The 17,601-nt window shown below is 39.4% G+C and overlaps 1 protein-coding gene across 1 annotated transcript in view; it reads right to left on the bottom strand.

Annotated features, from left to right (window-relative positions):
- Positions 1 to 17,601, bottom strand: part of IQGAP2 (IQ motif containing GTPase activating protein 2) — a 278,242-nt gene that overhangs the window by 215,284 nt on the left and 45,357 nt on the right. Inside the window, exon 2 of the mRNA XM_029942461.1 lies at positions 15,020 to 15,119. Within this exon, the coding sequence (XP_029798321.1) occupies positions 15,020 to 15,119 (100 nt within the window). The remainder of the gene's footprint in view (positions 1 to 15,019; positions 15,120 to 17,601) is intronic.

The raw sequence follows: 17,601 nt of genomic DNA, 5'->3' as shown, positions 1-17,601 counted from the left end.
TATCTGTGTTCATCTAGGCTGGGGTGGGAAAGCCAGAGCTGCTGACAGAGGCTGGTCTCTTCTCTCCTGTGAGAGTGATTCTCAAACTTCAGTGTGCGTCAGTGTTTACCTGAGCCACTTGTTAAAATACAAATGCCAGAGCGCCACTTCCTAGAGATGGAGTAGGGTCTGGAGTGAACCTCAGAAGCCTGTATTTGCACAAGTGCCCCTGTGATCCTGGTGCAGGAGGTAAATGAATTTGAGCATCATGTTCCAAAGTCACCTTCTCACTCAGATGATGTAGCTGCCTTAGCTTTTGCCCTGTGAAATCCTTGAGACAGGAACTACTGTATCATAAATTTTTTGAAGGGGGAGAAAATGAATGACCCTCTGAGCCAAGTAAGATGAAATAAGGAGAGTATGGAAATAACTAGAACTGAATTTGTGAATTCCTGTTTTAGCACCTAAACAGGTTCAAGTTTCTCACCAAAAATATAAGATATATGACCAAAATGTACACTGTGAATTCAGTACATAGCTAAAAGCAAACTTAAACTAAATTTATCAAAGAGCCTAAATAAAATATATTTATTATTGTTTATTTTCACTGATGAGCCTTCTACTAATACTTTTTCTAATCAACATGACCTAGAATCACAGGACAAAAGAGCAGTTGTCACACAGCCAGGAGACTTTATCCTTATCCCAAATCTCTCAGTAACTCCACCAAGGGCCAGTGAGTTGATGAACTTCTCTGAATCTCAGTGTCCCCAGGTGCATCTGGAGATTTGCACTGTACTAGAGGATAACAAAAGTGTTCACACTAAAAAAGCAAGGGCAGACCACTCTACAGTCTACAAATAGAAGATATGAAAATCTTATAACCGTCTACAATTGTTTTCCCCACCAGCCCTTCTTAGAATTCCCCTAAGGCCTCAAATAATGACACTATTTTATGAATTATAAGCATCACAGCATGAGGCAGCATCTGGTGGGGGGGGGGTTCCTACAGGAAGGAAGAGACCTCAGCAGTATTTGCTATTTGTACCCTTTTGATGTTTCAACCACAAGGCACAGCATTCTTTCAAGCCAGTTTTAGTTGTGGCAGAACCAAAAAGCCAACTGATAGACTGAATGTAGAATCCAGACCCAACCAAGAATAAAGGTGCACCAGAGGAGAATCAAATCTACCTATGTCACTGAAAAGTGCAAACTCCTACTAAAACTTCAAGAAGACTATTAGAAGACAGACAGATAAGAGACAAGAAAGGGTATAAGGTACACCCTCACCCAATACAAGGTAAATTCTTCCCAGAACTACTTCAAGTACTAGTTAGAAGTAAACAGAAACGGGTGCCTGGGTGGCTCAGTCAGTTGAGTGTCTGACTCTTCATTCTGGCTTAGGTCATGATCCCAGAGTTGTGGGATGGATCCCTGTGTCAGGCTCTACGCTGAGCATAGAGCCTGCTTAAGATATTTTCTCTCTCTTGTGTGCTCTCTACCTCCCTCCCCCTCCATTTCTTCCTCTGCCCCTTTCCCACTCACTCTCACACTCCAAAAAAAAAATAATTAAAATAAAGCTTTAAAACAAAACAAAACAGAAACAAGCAAGCAAGCAACAGAATTTTTAAAAGGGTAAGAAAATCAAGAAAGACAATGGATGGTCATAGTGTGGTAATTCCATCAAAGCTTAAGTAGTGAAAACTGACCAAGACCTAGATAAAGCTACTCTATATAGAACCTAAAAGCCAAGACCACCAATGAGGGTTGCTGGAGGAGAGGTGGGTGGGGTGATGGGCTAAATGGGTGATGGACATTAAGGAGGGCATTTGCTGGGATGAGCACTGGGTGTTACAAAGAAGTGTTATATGAATCACTATATTCTACTCTTGAAACCAGTACTATATTATATGTTAACTAACTTGAATTTAAATTTAACAAGTAATGACATGACTAAAGCACATTAAGAAATATGGAAAAGAGACAGTGTGTTAGTTTCTAAGCACACCAGCTTTGAAATCAGACAGAACTGGGTTGGAATATTGTTTATTTGTTTGTGGGCTATGACCTGGGGAAAATGCCTTAGGTTTTCCCAGGACTTGTTTTTGCCATCTATAAAATGGAGATAACCCTGTGTAAGTTGGATGCTTTGGGCACTGTATGTGCCTGGTGAGTGGACACTCACTTGATAACCCCTGGAGTAAAAGTATGTTTGAGATCATGGAAAATTCCTAACCTCTCCCAGCTCTCCAACTTCAAAGAGCCTGAAAAACTAATATAAACTTTGGGATCAAATATCAGTTACTCAATTTCTCTTTGGCTGGAGAGGATTAATATTGATTATTTGTATTTAAAAATACCAGGAGCACTCTAAAAAGTTAAGCTTTGATCTGTGAGCTTACACCTGACTGGCACCTGCCCAATATATATCCAAGGCTAGGACACAAAACACATGAAACAAAAACAGTCTCTCAACTCTGTGTTCCAACTCCAGGCTCACCTGATGGAGACCACACAATGTGTGTGGCTGAGTCAGATAAATGATGCCTAGAGCCTCCCCAATGCATGTGACTTCTTAGTCTCCTCTGTCCCTTAAATAAAGTTCCCTGTCAAACCCTGTGGCTTCTCTCCCTTTAAGTCCTTAAATGTCCCGTCTACTGCAGCTCCATAGCACCATCCCTGGTTACCACACAGCTGGACCTCAGCACCCACATTTCCTCTGAGGGCCAACCTGCCAGCAGCACTCTCTAGAAAGTTGGGCTGGCTGCTACCATGTCTCCTCTTGTGCCATGGCGACACCCAATAAGAGCACATCGTGGGGTGCCTGGGTGGCTGTTGTTTTAGTGTCTCTTGATCTCAGCTCAGGTCATGATCCCAGGGATCGAGTCCCGTGTTGGGCTGTGTGCTGAACATGAAGCCTGCTTAAGATTCTCTCTCTCTCTCTCTCTCTCTCTCTCCCCCCCCCCCCCCCCCCCCCTTATGTACTCTTTATCTTAAAAAAAAAAAAAAAAAAGACCACATCTCACCCTATCATCTTGTCTGCGGTCATCCCCTGATAGCTAACCCTGAGGACTAGTTCTCCTCCATCTCCCCACTGCTGATTGATACACACACCTTAGGGGAACGAGCCCTGGGATAAAAAGGTCCTGTGCCTCGTGGCCTATGACTTTCAACATAAGCTGATTGGAAAGCAAATCCGAACAGGGCACTCCTGAGAGGCACGCCCTCCCCGAACCCAGGAGTCAGCCCGTGAGAAGGGTCCCTGCTCCCAACGTAGCTGTGGCCCCACCAGCCTGTCAGCCACTACATGGAGCAACCCCACACTTCCTTATCCCCTTGGACACAGAGGGGAGATCAGAGCCAGGGAGAAATCAAGGAGGAAGGGGGAAAATGCAGAATTGCCATAGAAAAATAAAAGCTATTTATGTTTTGAAAATGCAATTAAGAATTCCTTAATATTTGATTAACATTTTGTAGAGAGCAACATGTCCCTTAATGGGTTGATGACCAAGGAAGATATTTCCTTCCAGATCCCTAGTTTCTATTAGCATTGCTTATGAGCAAGCCATAGGTAGCATCTTTAGGAAAAGAGACAATGAGGTCTAAGCCTGTAGAAGAAATCCAACGGATTCTCTAAAGCACTCCCGAGTCCTAACATTCTTTTTCTTAAAGAAATCACAAATATTCAGCATTCAGCAAACCCATATTCATGGCCCTCACTTGCTTAAACATTTGAACCATTTCTCCTTTCAGATATAATTCTCTACCTCCCTACTAGGTAAGGCCAGAACTTGAGATTTGATCTAATCCATGAGCTGTGCTTTTGGTGTCTGAGTTGTAAGCACTGACACAGAAGGCATCACACCCGCATTTTTGTTTCTCTTCCAGGACACATATGAAACTGCCCCAGACTCACTAATACAAAGAACAGCTTGGCTCACATAAAGGGCTCTTTGAAGATAATATTTCTAAACAAGCCCATCACCAAGGGAAGGCTTTTTTGCTCTGTTTATTTTTTGAGGTAGGACAGAAAAAGTAAGCATACCAGAAGATTTGTAGCATTTTCTCTTTCCTGAAAAAAGAAATATAGTATTTCAGGAACTTCCTTGGGAAACATACAACAGCAGCCCTATTCATAGCTATTTGCTCAACTACAATTTGCAAATTCCCTCTCCTTCTCTTGCCAACATGCCCTTTCCCATTCCCCGCTCTTCCTAATAGTTCTAGTCTGATTTCCCTCCTCAATCCAGACTTTTCCCAAAGAGAACTCTTCAGCTTAGATTTTTTTTTTGCACCGTTGTCCTACAAAACTAAAGAAATGAAGTTCTTAAAAGACAATGACTTTCATTATTCAAATATATTTTGCAGAAGTTAGTATGAAATTTACTCGGCAGGACAAATTCTTTTTTGGAAAATTAACCCCTTTAGTTTAAATGGTGGGATTTACTTTCAAAGCCCAATGAAGTAGTAGACTTGTCTGACAGCCCCATTTCAGCAAAATTCCCACAGTAAAGAAACGATAAAGACAGCTTCTAGGGCTTACCCGAAAAGAAAACTTAAAAGTCCATTTAGTATTATTTTAAATGGCAGAGGAGTGAACAGCTTAGTCCAAAATAGTTCACAATTCAAAACTATCAGGGCACTTGGTGGCTCATTCAGTTAAGCGGCTGACAGCACAGAACCTGCTTAGGATTCTCTCTCCTTTCTCTGCCCCTCCCCCATTCACTTGCACACACCTTTTCTCTCAAATACATAAACTTCAAAAAAAAATTTTTAGAACTATCAAGGCATAAATAACCTTAGTACCATAATCATTTAGACCAAGATGCCATCCTATATCTGATCTGGTCTTTGACATTAATAAAAAGGATCTCCTCCTTTTCTGGGATCAATTGCAAAAGATATGTATACAACCCATAGAAGGCAGCTTGTAAGATGGCCCCTGATGATTCCTGCCTTCTAGACTTCACGCCCTTCTGGAATCTTCTCCCCTTAAAACACAGGCTGGATTTAGTAACCTGATTCCAATGAAGAGAATACAGTGAACTATTGGATAGCACTTCTGAGAATGGGTTACAAAAGGGCTCTGGATTCCATCTTACTTGCCCTTTCTTGCTTGCTTGCTGAGGAAAGCCAGTTGCCATACTGTGAGCTGCCCCACAGAGAGGTCCATATGTCAAGGAACTGAGGGAAGCCTGTGGCCAACAGCAGCAAGGGACTGGGGTCCTCAGTCCAAACGTCCATCAGGAACTGAATCCTGCCAACACCATGACGGAGCTTGGAAGATCTGTTCTGCTTGGACCTGTGATGAGTGATGACTGAAGCTTTATGAGAGACCGAATGCCAGAGGACTCAGTTAAACTAGAATCAGATTTCTTACTTCCAAAAATTGTGAGATAAATATTGTTTTAAGCTAAGTTTTAGAGTAATTTATTACACAGTCACGGATAACTAGTACACATACCAGACATCCTCTGTCTCCCAACAAAATTATGATTGGCTCATTGTGACATCATGTAAACATGTTAGCCTGTGGGGAAACACAGGGTCAAGAGCCATTTTATAAAGCAAGTATCTCTTCTTTTTGGTCCTAAAAAGATGCCTTTCGTATGTTCCCTTGTCACTAATACTAGTATTTTGAGACTTAATCAATAAGTCCATATGCCCAGATGGCATAATTTTATCAGCTATCAGCAATTATTTCAGCCACAAGTCATCTTTAAAATACAGGTTACCTCCTCTGCTCTTCATTTAGTCATTTATTCATTCATTGAAAAATACTCTATGCCCTTTTCTGGGTCACTTCTAGTTCACTGTGGTATCCAACTGTCTAGGATTCCCAGCTTCATAGCCCACTGGGTCATATATATGGCAGGAAGAACTTGTACCATCTAACTACAATATAGAATTTGCCACTGAGACAAAGACTAAATTTTACTTTAGGCTGGCAGTCCTGCCAAACCATGTAGAATCTTGTCTACCATGAGTCTAATTCACATTCTACTGATTACCTCCTGGAAAACTAAAACATACAGGAAACAGAATATGATGAATCCCCGTTAGTGAACAAATGATAGTAATCCAATACAAGCATTAAGTAATTCATTCAACTATGTGACAGATATGATGTCATGTTATAATAGGGGTATTTGACCTAGATGGGCATGCCAAAGAAGTACTCCCTGAAAAAGTGAGCTGAAATCTAAACACAGTTGAGTCTGAATAGATAAACAGGAAAAGGGAATAGCACATGCAGAAGTCCTGTGTAAGAAGGAGCATGGAAAAGGGGTCAACGTGGCTGGAATATAGAGCCATAAGGAAGAGGGCACAATATAAAACTGGAGTGTCTTTAAGAACAGGACCATACAGAGTTTATGAGACCCTGTAAAGGAGTCTGGTCTTTATTCTATGAGAACTGAGAAAACACTGAGTGGTTTTCAACAGGGTTGGCCAGAACAGATCAGAGTTTTGAAGAAATTCATTTGACTATGGTATATACGATCAAGGATTAAAGGGGCGAGAGGGGTGGGAAACCTAGTCAGACACCACTGCAGTCATCTATCAAGAGGAGTCAGAAGGCTTCCAAAGCTCATGGTGGGATAGAGAGGTGAATATAGGAGAGATATTTATGAGAGTGATAAGCTGGATACAGGGAGATACTCCGGCACACACATATAGAAAGAGTAAAAGAGCAAATGTAAGTGAAGAAAAGAACTTTAAACTCATGAGTAAAAGCTTTGAGTGAACAGTAGGTGTTTTGAGCACATTATTAGATGCCTGATCTCCATCCTCCAAAGTGACCCTACCATACCAGTGTAAGCATGGTGGATGCTCAGAAAACTATAAAGTGAAGTGTTTGGAACCCATGTATCTTAGGCATACCTTCTACGCCCATTTATTCTACTGAATACTGTTTAATCTTATTTAATAAGTTTACTAAGCACTTCTCCAAGTTAGTCTGGTCAAAGGAACTTTTCTTTTAACAGCTCTAATAAGATATAGTTTATATACCATACATTTATCTTTTAAAGTCTGCAACTGAGTGGGTTTTAGCACAGAGTGATGTAGCCATCACCACAATTAATTTTAACTACAGTAACTAATACATAGCAATAACTGGTCACTCTCCATCCCTTCGATTCTCCCAGGCCTAGGCAACCAATGATTTACCATCTATCTCCATGGATTGGCCTTTTCTGGTCACTTCATATAATATGGAATTATATAATAAGTGGCCTTTTGTATCTGGCTTCTTTCACTCAGTCTACTTTTAGTGTCCACTCAGGTTGAAGTCTGTATCAGTATGTTTATTCATTTTTTTGAAAGGTTTTCTTTTTAGCAATCTCTTCACTCAACATGGGACTCCAACTTACAACACTAAGATTAAGAGTTGCACACTCTGCCAACTGAGCCAGAACATTAGTTATAACTGATGAACCTACATTTGTTATAAATGGTGACCCTATCATAGTCATCCAAATTCCATAGTTTCACATGGTTCACTGTTGGGTTTGTTAGATAAATATATAATGACATTTATCACTGTGGTGTCATATGGAGTATTTTCACTACACTAAAAGCCTTCTGTGCTCTATCTGTCCACCCTCCTTTCCCAACTACTAATAGTTTTACTGTCTCCATAGTTTTGCCTTTGCTAGAATGTCATAGTTGGAATCGTATAGGATGTAACATTTTCAGATGGGCTTTTTTCTCTGCAATATGCATTTAAGGTTCCTGTACGTTTTTCCATGGCTTGATAGTTCATTTCTTTTTAGCAAAGAATAATATTCCACTGTTTGGCTACGCCATCATGTTATTTGTTTATTCGCCCCCTGAAGGACATCCTGGTCACATCCAACTTTTGGCTATTACTAAAAAAAAGTCTTTCAAAATCCATACACAAGTTTTTTGTGTGGACCTTAGACTTCACTCCATCAGTTAAATAATAGGGGCACAATTGCTGGATGGTATGGTAAGAGTATATTTGGTTTTTTAATAAACTGTCAAGCTATCTCCCAAAGTGACTATACCACTTTGTATTTCCATGAGCAATGACAGTTCCTGTGCTCTAAATCTTTGCAGCATTTGGAGTTGTCTTTCAGATTTTGACCATCCTGATAATTGTATAGTGGTATCTTATCTTATTTTGTACTTCCTTGATGACATATGATGTGGAGCATCTTTTCCTACGCTTATTTGCCATCTGTGTATCTTCAGAGATGTGTCTGTTAAGGTTTTTAGCCTATTTTTTGACCTAGCTATTTTATTATTTTTGAATTTTAAGAGCTCTTAACATATTTTAGATAGCAATCCTGTATCAGATAGGTCTTTGCTAGATATTTTCTACCAGCCTGTGGACTATCTTCTCATTCTCTTGATACTGCCTTTTACAAAGCAAAAAGTTTTAATGAAATCCAGCTTACCAATTTTTTTCTTTCATGCCACTGATGCTCTATCTTAAAAGCTACTTAAGTTCATCTCAGTTTTCTCCTTTGTTATCTTTTTTAAAAATGTTTATTTGAAGAAAAAGAGAGGCAGGGAGGGAGGTAGGGGGAAAGAGAGACGATGAGTGCAGTGCGTGTGCACAGTGGGGGGAGAGGCAGAGGGAGAGAGAGAGAATCCCAAGCAGGCTTTGCACTGTCAGCACAGAGCCTGATGTGGGATTAGATCCTACTAAATGTGAGATCATGACCTAAGCTGAAATCAGGAGTCTGATGCTTAACTGACTGAGCCACCCAAGTGTCCCCTCATTTGTTACCTTTTAAAACTTCCACAGGTTTTCTTTTTACATGTGAGTGTAATCCACTTGACATATTTTTTGTGAAGGGTATAGTGGTGTATTTTGTGAGGAGTATAGGGTCTAAGGTCTGGATTCACTGTCTCCACATCCAGTTGTTCCAACACCATTTGGTGAAAAGGCCATCATTGTTCCATTGTATTGGTTTACTCCTTTGTCAAAGGTCAATTGACTATACTTGTAGGGCCTATTTTGGGGTTCTCTATTCTCTTTCACTGATCTATGTGCCTAGTGTTTCACCAATGCCACTGTCTTGATCACTGCATTTTTTATATTAAATTTGAAATCTGGTAGCGTTAGTCTTCCAACTTTGTTCTCCTTCGATATTGTGTTGGCAATTTTATGTCTTTTGCTTCTCAATATAAACTATAGAATCAGGTTGTCAATATGCAAAACATAACTTGAGATTCTGACTGGCATTGCATTGAATCTATAGATCAAGTTGGGAAGAAGTAACATTTTAGCAATATTGTCTTCCTATGCATGAATGTGGAATATCTCTTCATTTATTTAGTTCTTTCTTCCAGTTCAAAGTTTTATAGTTTTCCTCATATAGATTTTGTGCATATTTTATTAAATTTATACCTAAATAATTCATTTATTGAGTGCTAATGTAAATGAAATTGTGTTCTTAATTTCCAATTCCACTTGTGCATTGCTGATATACAGGAAAACAACAGACTATATAAAATCTTGTATCCTGCTATAACTGCTTATTTGTTCCAGTTTTTAAAAAATTCTTAGAATTTTTACATAGTCAATCATGTCATCTAGGAAGAAACTCAGTTTCATAGTTTCCTTTTCGATCTATCTTTTCTTTTTTTATTGTATTAACTAGAGCTTCCAGTTTGAAGTTGAAAAAGGAGTGGTGAAAAGAAATGTTCTTTGCCTTGTATCTGATCTTAATGGAAAAACATGGAGTTTCTCACCATTAAATATGATGTTTGCTTTAAGCATGCTTTTTCTTCACAGTCTTTCTAAAACTGAGAGTGTTCTCTCTTGATTCCTAGTTAACTAAGACTTTTTTCTTGAATAAGTTTGGATTTTAAGTGCCTTTTCTGCACTGATATATTGACATAATCATGTAATTTTTCTTATTTAGTCTGTTGATGTGACAGATCATGTTAACTGATTTCCAAATACAAAGTAGCTTTGCATACCTGGGATAAATCTCACGTGGTTGTGATTCATACAGTTCTTTTTATAAACTGTTGAATTTGATTTGCTAGTACCATTTTTTATAGATAATTACTATTTCATGGTAGGGATTTATTGTATTTTGTTTCTTCATCAGTAGATGGACATTTGGGTTGTTTCTGCTTTTTGCTCCCATGAATAATACTTCAATGACCATTTATATGCAGGTTTTCTGTGTACACACAGGTTTTCAGTTTTCTTGGGTACATACCTGGTAGTGGAATTGCTGGGTTATATGTTAACTTCATGTTTAATTTTTTAAGGTCCTGACAGAATGTTTTATATCTTTAACATTTTTGAGAGAGTGTTTCCAAGTAGGGGAGAGAAACAGAGGGAGAGAGATCATCTTAAACTCGCTCCATGCTCAGTGCAGAATCCGATGTGGGGCTTGATGCCATGACCTGACTTGAAATTAAGAGTGGACACCCAACAAACTGAACCACCTAGGTGACCCCAGAATGTTGTAAAAAGTAGCTGCACCATTTTGCAACTCAACCAGCACCTTCCCGCATCCTCACAAATGCTTGATATTTTTGGTCTTTTCCATTATAACTATTCTAGTGTGAAGTAGTATCTCACTGTGGTTTTCCTTTGCATTTCCCTTACAACTGATGTTAAACACCCTGTCCTTATTTGTATCTTATTTGGTGAAATGCCATTCAAAACATCTGCCCACTTTAAAAATAGGTTTTTACTTTTTATGTTGAGATATCAAAGTTCTCTATAGGGACACCTGGGTGACTTAGTCAGTGAAGCTTCTGATTCTTGATTTTGGCTCCTATCATGATCTCAGGGTGGTGAGATCAAGCCCCGCCCAGTGTGGAGTCTACCTGAGATTCTCTCTCTCCTTCTCTCTCTGTCCCTCCCCTGCTCACACCCACATGCATGCTTCCTTTAAAAAAAGAAAAAAAAATTTATACAGTCTCCATACAAATCTCTTATCAGATAAAGAATTTGCAAATATTTTCTCCCATTTCATGGGTTGTCTTTCTACTTTCTTGAAGTCCTTTGAGTCAAAAGAGGCTTAACTCTTGTAATGCTAATTTATCTATTTTCTTTTTTGCTTGTGCTTTTGATGTCAAGTCTCAGAAGCCATTACTTAACCCCAAATCACAAAGATTTACACCTGTTTTCTTTTAGGAGTTTTGCAGCTGTGGTTTTTACATTAGATTATGCATGGGATAGGGATCCAAATTCATTTTTATGCTTAACTATTTCCAGTTGCATCAGGATTATTTGTTGAAAGATCATTTTTTCCTTGTTAATTTGTCTTGATTGACTTTTGAATTACACAAAACTTGTACATTCCTGGGATAAATCCCACTTAGTGGTATATAATGCTTTATTTATGTTGCTGGACTTGGTTTGCTAGCATTTTGTTGAGGATTTTTGTATTTGTACTCATAAGGCATATAGGTCTATTATTTTCTTCAGGTTACTTTGCCTGGTTTTGCTATCAAAGAAAAAATCAGTCATAGTAGGATGGGTTGGCAAGTGTTCCCTCCTCTTATATGTTTTTGGAAAGTGGGCAATTTTTTGCACACTAACTTTACCTTTTTATTTGTTCTAAGTCTATTCAGATTTTTTGTTTATCTTTGAGTCAGTTTTGATAGTTTACATCTCTCTGGGAATCTATCCATTTCATGTAGGTTGTCTTATACACATTTGTTGTCACTGGGGTCCATCACCCTATTTCTGTTAGTAGTGGTATCTTCTGCAAATGAAGTAACTTTTAAATGGTTTATTATTAATTATCACAAATCTTGAAATGAAGAAAGCCGAGGTGAAAGATGCAACAGACGGTTACAATTTTGAGTTTTCACAAATTCTGAGTTCTAAGAACATACAACCTATCCTTCCAGTTCTTACCTGTGGAACCAAAAAGAGGCACAAAGACAACCTACACATTTTTAGTCAAAGTACATCTGATCAGTTCTGAACTGAACTAAGAAACAAGAGACAGATCCTCACTACGCTTACACATTCTAGGTTTACCATTTAGTAGAAACTCAATATTTTAAGCCAACCACACTCACATGAACACATACACATGCATGCACCATAATAAACCCAATATGACAAAGTCCTAAGGCATTAGCATTATAAAAAGAATCATGTACCAAACCCTCTCAAGTTTTTGGACAGAGACTAATTCACCCCTTCATTTATTTCAGGACCATCAGTACTATGTACTATGCTATCTGAAATCATACCTGACATATTAATATATATTAACGGCCACATAATTTTTACAAATTCCATGACCAAAAATCAGGTTCCCTAAAAGTCACCAAAAATGTTCAGGTCTTATTAAATTCATAAATACATATTATATCTAATCTCTTCTTGTAAAATAAATTTACAAAGGCACCTTAGAGAAAAAGTTGTATAGTCTTTTCTTACAGTAAAACCATTTCTAAGGAAACTTTCTTCAAAAAACCTGAGCTGTTATGTTGACTTTTCTAAAACAAAATTCAACTACAAAGTTCTGAAAACACTATGACAAGCTGTCAAGCTGTATTGATACATTTGATACATTCAGGAGAAAACTATGCTTATCACCATAGACCTGACTGGCACTGTTAGGTTTACAGAACATTTATGCCTTCTTTCTCTTAGGTGATTTGTGGGGGCGGGATAACCATGAATTAGGGCAAGTGACACTAAATTATTTTTATTTTTACTTTATGCATTTTTTAAAGTAATAGTTAAATCTAGCTTTACATTAGAAACTCCTAGATTTTTTTGAGTGTATTTATTTTGAGAGAGAAAAAGAAGGAAAGAGGAAGAGACAGAGAATCCCAAGCAGGCTCCACACAGTCAGTGCATAGCCTGATGCAGGGCTCAAACTCACAGACTGCGAGATCATGACCTGAACTGATGTCCGACACTTAACCTACTAAGCCACCCAGGCGCCCCTAATTTACGCATTTTATGACACAATGAAAGCTCATTACTGTACTAACATTTTTATCATCCCATCACAGAGGAGCCAACACTGAAGTTCCCACAGGTTAGGTGCTGTGCCCAAGGTCACACAGCTCCCAAGTGGTAATGCTGGGACCAGGCAGTCCAGCCCACTGACTCCGAGGCACACATCTCCCCCAGTGTGACACTGCTTCTCATTTAGAAAAACTGAGAGGCAAAAATTTAGAACTCAACATGTGTGTACGGAGAAAGCTTCCAGTAACTCTTTCCAAACAAACTTTTTCTGTGAAAGCATGTTTATTTGGAATGTTTATGAACCACTCTCCTTATCTAACTTTATTATAACAACTTGACGAAAAGCATGTTTTGAACAATCTTAGGCTGATTCTGTTTCCAGTGACCTGCAACCTGTCGACATCACGTATTTAATAACCTTTAAAAGTAGTTTTCAGAGCTTAGAGCTACAAGACACTGTTAAAACACTAAACAACCTTGAGAAACCCCCTTTCAAGCCATCCTGAGGCCAAATTATCTCATGTGTCACTGAATGTTCTTCTACACAACACCTGATTAAAAGCCTCATTCCTCTAGCTCTGTAGATAGCTATTTATCAGTGATTAGAGATAATTCACACAAGTGACGATTACCTAAATGTTTCTTTCTATATACTTAGGAGCGCTGGCACATATTGTCTGTCCAAAGAACGACAGTGTTGTTCAATCACAGCACAAAGCACTAAATCAGAATCTAACTCGCTGCCTATAGGCATTGTAGTGTCCACTCAGCACAGGACAAAGTTCTTCTGGTTCCTCTGATACAGAGGCCTAAGTGCAAATTAGTTTATCTTCACTTTCTCCTCAGAGAACCCAACATTTACTCATAATCTAAAAAGAAAGAGTCAATATGATTTTAGAGACAACATATCCTAAGCAGTCACACACCCATGGATTAAAATGGAGATTGCAGTCATAAACCTACTCTCTAGCCTAGTGACCGATGGACTTCAGTTCAAAATGATACTGTCCTTTGTAGGAAAGTGGATGGACCTTGAGGGTGTCATGCTAAGCGAAATAAGTCAGGCAGAGAAGGACAGATACCATATGTTTGCACTCATAGGTCTAACAGGAGAACAGGAGAAACCTAATGGAGGACCAGGGGGAGGGGAAGGGGGAAACAGAGTTGGGGAGAGAGAGGGATGCAAAACTTGAGAGACTACTGAATGCTGAAAATGAACTGAGGGTTGAAGGGGAAGGGGGAGGGGGAAAAGAGGTGGTGGTGATGGAGGAGGGCACTTGTGGGGAAGAGCACTGGGTGTTGTATGGAAACCAATTTGACAATAAACTACTTAAAAAATAAAATAAAATTTTAAAAAATGGAAAAAATGATACTGTCCTATAGAGTATTTATAATTACTCTATAGGGTTAGGATGACAAAATATCTGAGGAAGGTCTGGGGAAAAGGAAATTCAAGTACACCCATCATGATGAACACCGAGTAGTGTATAGAATTGCTCAATCACACCGCACACCCAAAACTCGCACCGTATGTTAGCAAAGCTGGAATTAAAATTGAAAACAAAAAAAAAAAAAAGGAAGTTGATTTAAATCTTTGCTGCGCCCTCACATCCAAATCAGTGAGATGAGGAATTTGAAATTATCTGGATATGGCCCAGAGATTCCCTGGGAGAATGTGAGGAAGCAAAAGGAGTAGCTGCCTCCCCTCTAGTGCCTTGACCCTGGCTGTGGCGGCAACTTTTTCTTAATTCTGCCTGACCATTTACAAAAAGACAGGTGGTTCTTCTCCTCTTACACTGCTACCAATAAATGTCCAAGTAAGTTGTTAAAACTATGTATCGAAGGGACACCTGTGTGGCTCAGTTGATTGTGCGTCCGACTTTGGTTCAGGTCATGATCTTACAGTTCATGACTTCAAGCCCTACATTGGACTCTCTGCTGTCAGCACAGAGCCCATGTCATATCTTCTGTCCTCCTTTCCCTCTGCCCCTCCCCGACTCGTGCACTTTCTCTCCAGAGTAAGTAGTAAAACATTTTTTTTAAAGTGTGGTATCCCAAAATTCGTAGGAGAAGGTGCACAAATAGACTGCATTGGGAGCTTACCTTTTGGCTTCCTCTAGATGGCACAGATATTCATAAGCAATGTTCTGCCTCCTCCTCTCATCCATTTCCTCTGCAGAGAGCCTTTCATCGTCCACAATAGCTAGAAATCAACGAAAATATCTGATAAGGGTAGTGTTCATCAAATAAACACCTGAGACAAAAACTAGAAAAAAAGTCAGGCAATTCAACAATGAACACTGACAGACAGGGTTATTTAAACATCAGAAAAATAGATTTGCCTTTGGAGTTTACAATATGTCACTGCTAGCAAAAAAAAATGCAATGCTGAAGTACGGGTTAAAATTACTAAATAGAATGAGCATAGCCATCATATTTCATAGACATGATGCCAGAGAATTCTGCCAGCCTCAAATCGATTAAAGCATGGTCCACTCCCAACAACTTTTCTTAACAATCTTGTAGGACTGGTCCAGTGGCTCAGCTTGGACCCTCCTGGAAAATCTGAGGTTTAACAAATAATCTACAAGGACCTGTAAAATTAAAGCTTCTCATCCAATGAAAACTCTAGTGTTCAGATACCCAAGTCTCTAAGATTCCTCCTTTGCATATGTCTTGGCCTTGATGAGGCTAATAACCTTCCTGGTCAACAGGTATCCAGAAGAACAAAACAAAGGAAACATCAACTGAGCCATTTTTAACCTCACAGTCTTTATTCCAACACAAATATAGTTTATAAACTTCCACAATTCAGCTTTACTTTTCTGTAGGGAATACGGCCTCCTCATTTCCTGAGTGTACTTCCCTGCCCAGAGTCTCAACAACACTCAACAGCCTCACCTGTCACATCCACCAACTCTTGGCTGTCCATTTACATGACTAAGAACTTAATGACTTAATGTTTGAATTAACACACACATATGCCACAAAGCTTTAAACTGCCATTCCAAGTAGTGGCCCCAGCTGTCAGAATTGTGCCTATCTTTATGGCTCAACTCGATCATCACTTCCTTCCCAAAGTCTTCCCTGTTTGTTCCCACTCAAAATGTACTCTCTCCTGCCACCTCCATACTGCTTCATTGAATAGTAAACTCCTAGAAGACGCACTTATGTCCCCACCATGTCCAGCTCACTTTCCTGCACAGGCTACAGGCTCCACAACATAGGATAAACAATCTCTTATCAGGAGCGATTAGTATGAGGACTCTAAAATATCTATGTAAGTAGTTTTACTTGCCTACTTACACTGAATAAAATAAGGGTATGGTCACTGATGGGGCAAATACAGTCCCATCCCACAGACCTCACTAACCTAACGTTCAATTCATAGATTCTATGGGCCAGGCATGAGCCAAAGCACCAAGGACAGGGCAGTGAACAAAAGCAAACCAAAAATATTTGCCCTCTTGGGGCTTCCTTTAACACATCCCAACATCCCGTCTGACCTGGCCCACCACATCACACATTGGGCCACTGCCCTATAACCACATCTACTTTAGTCTCACCTTCTTTCCTTCATGACATACGGTCAAAGCACATGCTAAGGTTAGGAGTGTGAAAATGTCTTAACCACAGCAAAAGTAGATCCTTCTGGATCACAGAGGTTGCTGCAACTATTTCTGCATTATTCAACATTTACTATATAGCAACTTCTGCTAAGAACCACTGGCATGGATAATAACACTGTCATTTAAAGGGCCATCATGGAACTGATTAACTAGTTCATGTAAGCATGACTTTACCACCCATAAATCACTGTTCCAGGTTATGCTGTGGCTCTTCTAATCACTCTGAGAAAGGACATTGCCTCCTTCTAGGAAACAGGGGTCATGCAAGGGAAAGCGATGGCATGTGGTTACAAGCTGGGTCAGCAGCTGAGCCAGGGCTGGAACCCAGGGTCCTCAGCACTGGAACCCCTGCCCTTGCCCAGTGCTGTGCTGCTGCTAGATCCAGGTGAGCCAACACAGGTTCTGGTCATTGCCAAACCCAAGGGCAGACCACCTAAATGCCTTCAGAACTGCCTTTATCTTAAAGCCCCTTGACTAACTTCAATTTCCTCTGATGTTCGTCCTTACTTGCTGCCTCGAACCCTAAGAGACACGAAGATATTATCAAGAACTTCCAGAAATGTTAGCAATTTACAAAACCTTTTGTAACATTAGAGGATGGTGGCTCAAAGATGGTATTTTAAAGCATGAACATTCTATAGCATTCACATTATAGGGCTTATTCAGAGATTTAAGGAGCAGAATAAGTGTTGGTAGAGTAGGTGTTGAAGTGAAACTCTAAGTTAGTCATGGAAGGAAACTTGAATTCATTTTCCAAAGAATACCCACAAAATCCAATGTAAAAATAGCCCAAAGACCTGCCTCACTCATTAAGGAGTTTGCCCGCTCACTTGTTAATTTCAGCTACTCTGCTTGCTCTCTTCACACATAGAGACACCAAAGCCATCATCTCCTTGGTATTAAAATCCATTCACTTGTTCAACTATTTGAGTTTCAGCCTTGTGCCAGCCTGTTGTACGGACTGAATACAAAGTGAAAAAGTCCCTCAAAAAGGTTTTATTATAGTTAAACAATTGAAAATTTGACATAACTGCAGGATACTTAGATAAGTGCAGG

The sequence above is a fragment of the Suricata suricatta genome, chromosome 6 (assembly GCF_006229205.1).
Source record: "Suricata suricatta isolate VVHF042 chromosome 6, meerkat_22Aug2017_6uvM2_HiC, whole genome shotgun sequence".
Taxonomy (NCBI): Eukaryota; Metazoa; Chordata; class Mammalia; order Carnivora; family Herpestidae; genus Suricata; species Suricata suricatta.
Note: the sequence above shows the minus strand (reverse complement) of the source record. Positions and strands in the feature narration are given on the sequence as shown.